Raw genomic sequence first — 10,721 nt, forward strand, 5'->3', positions numbered from 1 at the left:
CAGCAGTTATTGAACATATTTTTTTACATATTTATTTTACTACAACAGTGCCAGGAATTGCAGTGCTTAACGTTGTTTCAACTGTTATTGGCAGAATACCTCTGTAGTGTGGCTCTAGGGGTCTCATACAAATTCTCTGGTGTTTCATAACAAACTCTTGCATGTTAGATCACCAGGAGGCATTATCACATTAATTAAGCTACATCTATGTATTATTAGGCTGACTAAAATATTGGAGGAAACTGCTGCGGTTCTCATAGAAGTCTGTTTGGATTGTGACATGTCATAAAAAGCTCTAAGAAGTTTATATTTCTTTAAGCTTGCCTTCCAATATCTATAGCTGAGCCTGCACTTGGAAGAAAAGTGATTACATAAGCAGTCAGTTTACTTTTTAGCCATCCTTTAAGGGCCCATGCCCCTTATGATTTTCTTCACACATTGCCGTGATAATTATTTGGCAATAAAAAAAATAACTTCATGAGAGCTTTGTGGGGGTTTGCAAATTTGGATCCAATAGTTTATATTTAGCAATGAAAGAAATTTGTAATTTGCAAAAATATTTACCAATCCACTAAAGCCTGGTGGTTTTAAAGTAAACAAATTTGTGAACAATGTGTTAGATTTTTATTTTACTGGACAATTATAGTTAATTATTTGTTGATTTTTAGAACACATATTTAATTATATGCATGGCTAGTACAGATAAGAAAATACATTGGAAAACAGGTGTACCAAACAAGAGTATATTGTGGAGTTAAAGTCTTGCCATATGCCACCTATCAGCTGAAGGTTCTGCACCTTGCCAATTGACCTACTGTATTCCATAAATAAGTACTTCCAACCTAAACCTTAAATAATTGACAAAAAACCTTACATTATACTATAATAAAAAATAAAGAAACAGTAAATTCTGGTAAAAAAATTGTCACAATTACTCAAAATAATTTGGATACTTAGATAATCAAAGTAAAGCAGCAACAAAATAATTCACCCATCAGCTATACTATCCAGTAATCACAAGACACATTATACTGCCTGAGCTGGACAAGTGTTTTTCCCACTCACTCTGTCCCCCCACCAGCACTGTGCCCCTAGCCGCACCTCCATCAAATACCAAGCAACTACCTCCTGTCACATCCAAAGTGGAATGTGGACTCAGACTGGGTGCAGGGAAGTCCTTGCAAGCAGTTTCCTGAAATTGGAATGAGGCTGGATGAAGGGGATTATTATTCATAAATTTGTCTTTCTTAGCAAGAGATTCTGAGTTGGGTGGTCTGGAAAAAGGAATCAAAAAGCTAACCCCTTCAAGGACTGCAGTGCACCACTTCTGGAGCAGCTGATGTGCAGGAACCTGGTACTGGTGCTGGCAGAGAATTCTGGTAGAGAAGACTCTATAATGTAGCACAAGCAGCAGTGTAGGTCACCAGAACTGAGACAAAACAGACCAACTGGCAGTGACACTTCCAGGTGGAGAAGAAAGCAAAATAATTATTGCAATGGTGTACTGCAAACTGGAACACTGGAACCAAATGATATTATGGAGCACAGAGAACTAGCACACAGACTAGCTGTGTAAGACATTGCACTGGCAACTCTAGAACACCAAGGAAGCCATTACTCAGTGCTTGGGTTGGATTGGCTGTTAAAGCCCACTGTGAATCATGCAAACTGGATTGGCTCATTCCTGTCATGTGACCAGATCCAAGATGGTGGCGATCAGCACCTGGCAGCATCAGCACAGACTCCCAGCTTCAGTATCTAAACCATGCCAGAGACCCAGCATTGTCACTCAGGAACCTGTCCACATACCCAGCTAGCTGCCAGCAGCCTGCACCCCCACCAGATTAACCCCACCAGAGAACCCAGACAAGTAAGTTCCCTGAACCCCCTGTGGTGCTTTAGTGTGGCTTATGACACATCCTGTAACATGTGTCTACTAATGATGCTGCCTCTTCACCACAGCAAGGTAACCAGCCAATTACTATCTCTGCCATGACTACCAATCACAAAAAATAAAAATGAATATTCTGAAACAGCCCCACACCCTCCAAATGGAGAGGTACACTGGCAGTGGCACCCAATTGATTTGTGATATGAAATCAGAAATAAATAGGCAATTACAGAGGGGCCCAGCTTCATTGTTGCTCATAGTGCAGCGAGTCTTGCCAAGCATGCCGCGAGATGCCTTCCAGCGATAAGGGATGCACAATAGCATATCCATTCAGTCGCAATCGGGGATGTGCAAGTGTTTCTCCATAGGTATGAAAAGAGACACAGTCCTGCAATCAGGGATGCCCCCAAGCATAGTGTGGTGCATAGCGTGATTCATGGGCGCGATCTGCAACAAACTAACTGGCTGCATCTGTAAATGTGTCCCCTTAACACTATGGCTTCAGTCACATGAAACAGCCTCTACTGGTGTGGCAGGCCCTAATCGACTCAGCCACACCGAGCGTCTTTCTCACCCAAAATGTTCATCTTATTCGCATAAATAAAACAACTAGTTGCAAAAACTCAAATATTGCTAGATTGCAGCGATCAGTTTGATGTGACACATTTTATACATATTTGTGTAAATGAGTCTGAATATATAGAAATGTTACGATGCAGCATCTTCAGCTTCTGTTGTGCTGTCTCTGCGACTTTGTACATGTTTAAAAGTAAAACTAATACCTATGCAATTACAGTCTCTAGTGCAATTAGTGTATATTTACTAAATTGTGGGTTTTTAAAATGGAGTTGTTGCCCATAGCAACCAATAAAATTTGATTTAACATGTATCTAGCACCTTCTATAAGATAATAGCTATAATCTAATTGGTTGTTATGGGTAACATCTCCACTTCTAAAAGCCCAAGCTGTAATAATATACCCCTTAGAGTGGTGTTTTGCTGTATCTGTGATGCAAATAAAATGCTACATTTTAAGAAAAATTTTATTATGCACCTCTCAGGGAGTGTTGTATTATATGATGTTTAGATGTTAATTGTATGAGGACACAGTTGTACAAAACCCTTCACCCAATAGCTGCATTACCTAGTGATCACAAGACACATGGAACAGCCAGAGTTGCAAAGGGATATCTCCCATTCACAAGAAGTTCCCTCTAGGGTTGTGACACAACCAATCCTCCATCAGTTGATTTGCAATCACAACCTGCATCACATACTGTATATCTTCTGATTATAATTCCTTTGAGACCAGCTCACAATGATAATAGCATACTGCATGACATAAAAATAAGAAACAAAACACACAAACAAGAACATTACCTAACCACACGACCAAAATCCAAAAATGCAACACAGAGAACAAAGTGCCCAACTGATTTTGCACCAGTAAAATCAGCTCAAAAGCTCTCAGCTCTTAAAACTCACCCTGGAGCAATGTCAGCCACAAAAGTACAAGAAGAGGCCAACATCTGCCATACCAACAAAATCCCTCAGGCCACACTGGCCATAGACCATAGCCTAAATAGTAGAGAAGTGTGAGGTCTCCCATGTTTTGGTTTTGGTTCTAATTCCTCATTGAGTTTTGTTTTGGTAAAAATCACCTTCAAGTGTTTGATTTGGATTTGGTTTTGGTTTGATTTTGAATTTCTTTAAGATCTATAAAAATCAATTAAAATCATGTTATTTGGACCTGTATACTTGTAATCCAAAACCTGAGGTCAGTTTTAAATCTGACTTCTGAACTGATATCAGAACTGAACAGGGACTTGGTTCAACTTGGAACCCCAAAATTATTTTAAACTGAGACTCAATTTGACATGGAACCCTTAAGTTTCGGTCTGTTTATATTTCAAGAAAACATATCGCACATCTGTACTAGATAGTCCACCTCAATGTTACCACTCAGATTATTCAAATAATACAGTAAAAAGCCAACAGATCCACAACAACTAGGAATCTACCTCACCTTGAAAGTACAAAAAAGCCATACACCCATCGCCCAACACCGACAACCAATTAGCACAACCTCATCAGTGACCACACCCAAATGAAAATAAAACAATGCCAGAATAAACCACACAACCAATGTATAGACACAGCAGCAAGAAAGATAGTGCCCCAAAGAGCCTAGAAACCAAATACCACACAAAACTCATTGAGAACTCACCAACAAACATAGCAGACAAACAGAAAAATAAAGTTTGCTTTTGCTTTTGAATCATGATGTAGTTTTGTGTGTGTCACGACTCTAGGAGAGTTGGCCTCCTGTGATGAATCAGACTGTGCAGGCTGGGACTGTGGTAGTAGAAGCTGAGGAGGTTTCAGCTAGCTTTTCCACATAGAAGAAATAAGGTTATACCCAAGTTGATGGTAAAGAATATGGGGTTTTATTGAGAAACAGGGAACTGGTTAGTATGATGAATAGAAGCAGAACTAAAGGAAATAACTTTAGCACATGAGTTCTGAGAATCTGAGGATAGACCATAACAGCGTACTTTGAGCAGGATGACTGGTGCTAGTGTATAAACTCCACGACAAGCATGACACTAGTCAGATGACACTGAATTATCCTAACTATACAAATACAGGAATCCTGAGTCATGTTCACTGGGGTTCACCCAGCAATACGAGACGGGAAACCTAAGTCAAAGGTGGAGAAGTGTATCCAGCTAGACTGTGAAGACTTTGAATTGTGATGAGTGTGGGTATTTTAAGTACACAAAGGTGTTTCAAACTCTGGGTGTAGTACACTGAGATGCATCACAGAGATATGGATGGAATTTGCAGGTGTACATCTTTAGGTGCTCCAGTTTGGTACCCAGAGTAGCATCTTTGGGTGCTTCAGGCTTGTACCCAAAGTAGCATCTTTCGGTGTTCCAGGTTTGTACCCAAAGTAACATCTTTTGGTGTTCCAGATTTTACCCAAAGTAGCGTCTTTAGACAAAGGAGTAGAACATGAAGATACTTAAAAAGTCCAAGACTTGAAGCTATCAGGAGCCAAATACTAGGACTTGAGAAAATGTTGTCCAGGCACTGAATGAACGTCCATGAAGAGTTTATATAGGCAGTGCCTGTCAATGTTTGGTGACTGCTTCCCAGCAGACCTGAGAGCTAGATCTAATTAAATTAACAAACATCACATTGCAGAAGCAAGATGGCCGCGCCCATGAACCAGCATCCTCGCTGATGGCATGATGCATTACTGCACGAGGAGTATCAGTCAGCACAGGAGTGACAGTTTGAAAGTGATGAGAGCCATGCTCAGCAACAGTGAACCAAAGGCCAGAGGCATGTAATGCCAATGGGCGGACTTTGCATCGGGACCTGGTGATCACATTCCTGACAGTGTGGTTGCTGACTTGCGCCAAACAGAATGATAGTGGACCAGTGGATTTGCAGATAGGAAAAATTATCTCAACCAAATAGCTCCTAAAAGTTTAAATTAAAAAAGTTGTGGTATTGGCACTTTCCTAAATCTTGTCATGTGATCAGTTTTGTGAAGTGTTAATTGGTGTCTCTGAATGGGTCAATAGAAAATAAATATGTCATAGTAAGTACTGCATTATGTGTAAAAGGGTTAAGTGCTATGGCTCTGTACTAACTTTATATACACTCATAGTTGTAAATGATGTATAACTGAATTAGAAATAGGAATGACCCATGTGTGAACTCACACATGTGTCAAGGGAGGGACTGTGCTCTGTAGATGGTGTACAAATGACAGCGTTTATTAATGATTGAGTCTGAGACACTCTAATAGTCCTGTCATGAATTACATTTATTTATAGGTACTGTTAATCACAAGATGTGATGAGTGTAAACAGACAAGCACAGTATGGGGGGATGGGGAATAGTGTATTGGATTTAATATAAATGAAATGAAAACCAATACTGAAAATGGATGGTTAGTGGTTAATGAGCCGTTCAGTAACTGGCAAGTATAGGGTAACAGAGGGAGGGTGTCCCACACCCCGCTGTACCTAACAAATCAAAACAAAGTCAGTAAAAAGAAAGTCAAAGTTCAGGAATGTAAGGTCAGTCAGACCAAAACAGTGGTCTGTAGGTAGTCTGGTAATAGTTAAAATCCTGGTGAGTCCTCACCTTGTGATGATTGTGGAGTTGTTCCTGCTTCTGTCCTGTCGGTCCCCACTCCCTCTTTGTCACTGCCGATGGTAGGGCCGTATTCCGGTAACTGCTGCTAATGCAGTTACAGGCTTGGTTCCCACAGTGTCCGGATGCCAAATCCCATGCAGTGCCATGATCTCGCGAGAGGTCGCAGGCTGTATAGGAAATTGCCAGCTCCGGACTGCTGTGCACTCTACTCGCCAGAGGATGAGGAGACTTGGGCAGGCAGAGGGGGGGCATGGGTGCATGGTGGTGGCAGGAGTGTGTAGTGGTTACTACATGCGTGTCGGCTTAACAACAGCCTTCCTTAGGGAGTAGTGATCGACGCCATCTTGGAGGTGGAATTTTAAGTACGTTGGGTGGGCTTAGTCTGTGATGCGGGCCCATGTCACTGCATAAACAAGTTGTTGCCATAGTTACTGGACGTGATAATGGAAAGGAGAAAAAAAGTGGAGGGGGATGAAGAAGTATCCATCCTTAAAAAGAAATCCATCCTTAAAGAGTAAAAAGGGGGGAATCTGGTGAACTGTGCTGGTCATGATGGGATAATAAATTGTGGACAGTCCTACTTTTGAACATGTTTAATCGATAGGAGTAGTATAATGAGTATTAGAAATTAATTAAATGATATGGTATGTCATATGAAGACATATCCATGGATATTGATCACAACTGGATAAAACAATAAATGAATATAACAGTTGATACTGTACAGTTGGATAAACTGTACTACTGGAGCTGGACATACTGATGTCGTATGGCTGTATTAGAGAGAGAGAGAGAGAGAGAGAGAAGAAAATTAGTATGCTCCATTGTACTTAAATTAAGCTGATCAGTATTTTATCTAATATCCATACTCTGCATGAAAACAGAGACAAGGGGAGGGGGGGAAGGAGGGAAGTATGGGATGGAAAAAGGCAGATGTCACACTGCACTATTGGGGTATCTGTCTATAATCTTGAAGATGCATAGTGCTACAGATAGGCTGATCATGCTGATTCTAACCAGTAAATCTTCCCGTTAGATGTCATGCCTCCATGTACTCAGATGAAGGTTCATAATGCAAGTGTATCCACCCTAGTAGATCAAATCAGAGGAAAATAAAAATACACTGACTATACACAAAATACAGTCAGTGTATATTTGCTCATTAATGGGTATATATGGAATATGATCAGTTTATAAGTGCTCCATGTTGGATTAATGGGTATCATATAATATACATGTTTAGAGTCAGGGATGATGACATTAATGGGTTGGAATTAATGCTTAACCTGTTATGATAGCTTTTATTTAATTGTCTAGATTGAGTCCGTGCGGGGTTAAAGTCTTAAGTTCCATTATCCATTTTATATATCATAGTATGTTCTGCATTATGTGTAAAAGGGTTAAGTGCTATGGCTTTGCACTAACTTTATATACACTCATAGTATAACTGAATTAGCTTTCTTTAATATTCCCAAAGAAAAGATATAATGGAAATCCACACTATAGATGAGTCTTGATTTACTTAATCCTATTGTCTGTAGGAAAATCATTAGCCTTTTGAAAGTCCTACATGACCAGGGTCCAAGGTACCTGAAGCAGCTTGATTCTCCCTCATTAATTTGAGGGTTCACCTTTGCACTCCAACTCTATGCATTAGGCTTCCTCACAGTTGAAAACACCTCTAATCAAGAATTCTCTCACATATGTTTTTTAAATGCAAATATCAAGCACTTTGAATCCTTATGGGTTAAAAGTGGTACATTATTATTATTATTATTATTATTATTATTATTATTATTATTATTATATAAATTCAAGTATTGTAGCCATTTAAGGTGCCCATTATCATGGAATACATGTAAACACAATGGGCACTGCCATTTTGGTATTGAAAGAACATTTATTACTATTGGCCCAAAAATAATTAGTTATATGTGAAGTGTCCTATTGTGTCAGAATAAAAGCAGAATATACTATATAGGTCTGTCCTTATACACCTAGCCTCAATATACATGTGAGACACCTGATGCCAGGGTGTGACACACAACAATAACAGCCACAACATGCCTGCTTTTTTGCTTCTACTCCCTGTTACCTCCCCAAACAGTCCCTGTCTCTCAATCACACTGCGGGTAAAAAGATGCTGCAATCAATTACAATAATGTAATTTAACACATTTGCAGTGCGACTCAGATGCATTGTGCAGATTGATGATAGTTGTACAACTGTGAAAACATCAGCATAGTGTACTTCTCCAAATCAGGCCCGATAAATATACTGAGGTAGATGGAATGAATTAAAAGGTATAAATAACTATTTCATAAAAAGGTAACATATATTCATATATTCAATTTATAAAATCAGATGGATCTTATAGATAGTTTTTTAACAAAGCACTTACCATTTTCCTCTAGTTGAACATGTTCACTACCCAAGTTAGGGAGTGATGAAGAGAAAGTAAGATAAAGTGAGATATAGGGACAATGAGAATATCATTACTGTACAATATGTAATAATGTCACATTTTTCCACAGATAATGAAAGTTGTGTGAAATGCGCTGATACTGAATGGCCTAGTGACACAAAGAACAAATGCATTGCCAAGGCTCAGGAGTTTCTATCATATGAAGTGGATCCTATAACCTCAGTGTTCTCTGTCACATCGCTATTATTTTCTGTGATAATTGTCTTCATAATTGGACTATTCTTGTCATATCAGAACAAACCAATTGTCAGAGCTAATAATAGGAACCTCAGCTTTATTCTGCTCATCTCTCTTATGTTGAGTTTACTCTGTGTATTTATTTTCCTTGGTCGCCCAGTGGATATAACCTGCATGCTGCGCCAAATCTACTTTGGAATCATATTTACTATAGTGGTGTCCTCTGTCCTGGCCAAGACTATCACAGTTTGCATTGCTTTTAAGGCTACAAGACCCGGAAGTTACTGGAGAAAATGGCTGGGAGTAAAATTACCAAATGCTTTAGTGCTGATCTGCTCATCAGTCCAGGTCCTGAATGGTGTTATCTGGTTGTCAGTTTCTCCTCCATTTCAGGAGTTTAACATGGACACATATCCTGGGACAATCATCATCCAATGTAATGAGGGTTCGGTGTTGGCCTTTTATTTCATGTTGGGATACATGGGATTCCTGGCAGCTGTGAGCTTTGTTCTGGCTTTCATGGTGAGGACATTACCTGACATCTATAATGAGGCCAAATACATCACATTCAGCATGCTGGTGTTCTGCAGTGTGTGGGTCTGCGCCATCCCAGCCTATCTGAGTAGTAATGGGAAACATATGGTCACTGTAGAGGTGTTTGCTATATTAGCCTCATGCATTGGGATACTAGGCTGTATATTTTTCCCTAAATGCTACAATATCCTGATGAGACCTGAAAAGGACAGAAAAAAACTTGAACTTGTGTGCTTGGGAAAAAAAACAATTTCTTATAATATGACCTGATATCCTTTATTAGTTTATTAATTAAGATTTTATTTGAATAATTATACTATACTTTATGTACTTATATAAAAAAATATGTAGAAGTCACTATATTTGCATCATTCTTCCAATGGATTCTGTTAATTACTTGTTTGTGGTTTTTATGCAAGTACAGTGTGTTGTTATAAATGTAATATGTGCTATTTCCTAATGTTTTCCAAACTGATAATAATGATGAATAATGCACCTGAATATTACACTTACATATGACTTAGGAATGTAAACGTTATGACATATACAGTATATCTTCACTGAGTAAATGTATAAATTAATAAACTGACAATAAATAAAATACAATTTCTTCAAAATATGAAAATTTGACATGATTCACCCACATTAAAATGGAACATTTTTGCTAGAGATGAGTGATTTGCTTTTCACAACAAATTATCAAATCCGAACATATGGCTTCAGAGTGAATCCGAGTCCCAGTACAGAAACACCATTTAGGATGCAATCAGTGCAGAAATAGTTGTAGTTGAGAGTAGGTAGATGTGTGGGAAAACTCACTGCAGGCATCATTGTTAGTGTACTGTATGTCTGTATGTTTATCACACACAGTGCACACTCATACAGTGCAAACAAACTGGCTATGCGGTGTGGTGCTTTTGATTGTTAAAGTGAACTTGCACTTTTTTTTCCTTAAGGAATATATCACTGCAATATATTTTTTGTCACTAGAGTATGAGGGCAGATACAGTGTTGATTTCAAGATTATACATCCAAAAATATTCTGCTGTGTCTGAGGTCCACCACAAATAGACAGACCTTTTTGTTTTTTCTTATTATTAAAAAATTGCAAAAAAATTATTTTTTTTCCTGTTGTGTAAAAAATAAATCTACAGTCTTTTCTAATGAAGTGAATGTTGTGACAATTAACACAACATATATTACTATTTTGTGTGCTATGGTATTCCCTCATTATCTGCACCCAAAAAAAATACTCACAAAGATGACTTGTTTTGTTCCTGATGCATAAAAAAAATTGTCATTGTTTTTGTAAAGGAATTTAAATAATGTTCCATTGGCAGATGCTATGTGCAGTGGTATTTCCCATGATCTGCAACCCAAAACAATTCTCACAAAAGAGACATGTTCTTTTCCTGGTGCATAAAAAAAAGCCAGTGTTTTTTTATGGGATTTTTTTTTAAA

The 10,721-nt window shown here is 38.5% G+C and overlaps 1 protein-coding gene across 1 annotated transcript in view; it reads left to right on the forward strand.

Annotated features, from left to right (window-relative positions):
• The window catches only part of LOC148481207 (vomeronasal type-2 receptor 26-like), a 197,273-nt gene extending 187,743 nt beyond the window's left edge, over nt 1-9,530 (forward strand). Inside the window, exon 7 of the mRNA XM_088453819.1 lies at nt 8,593-9,530. Within this exon, the coding sequence (XP_088309945.1) occupies nt 8,593-9,530 (938 nt within the window). The remainder of the gene's footprint in view (nt 1-8,592) is intronic.
• The last annotated feature ends 1,191 nt before the right edge of the window (nt 9,531-10,721 follow it).

The sequence above is a fragment of the Taudactylus pleione genome, unplaced genomic scaffold, assembly GCF_031769625.1.
Source record: "Taudactylus pleione unplaced genomic scaffold, aTauple2 ptg000592l, whole genome shotgun sequence".
Taxonomy (NCBI): domain Eukaryota; kingdom Metazoa; phylum Chordata; class Amphibia; order Anura; family Myobatrachidae; genus Taudactylus; species Taudactylus pleione.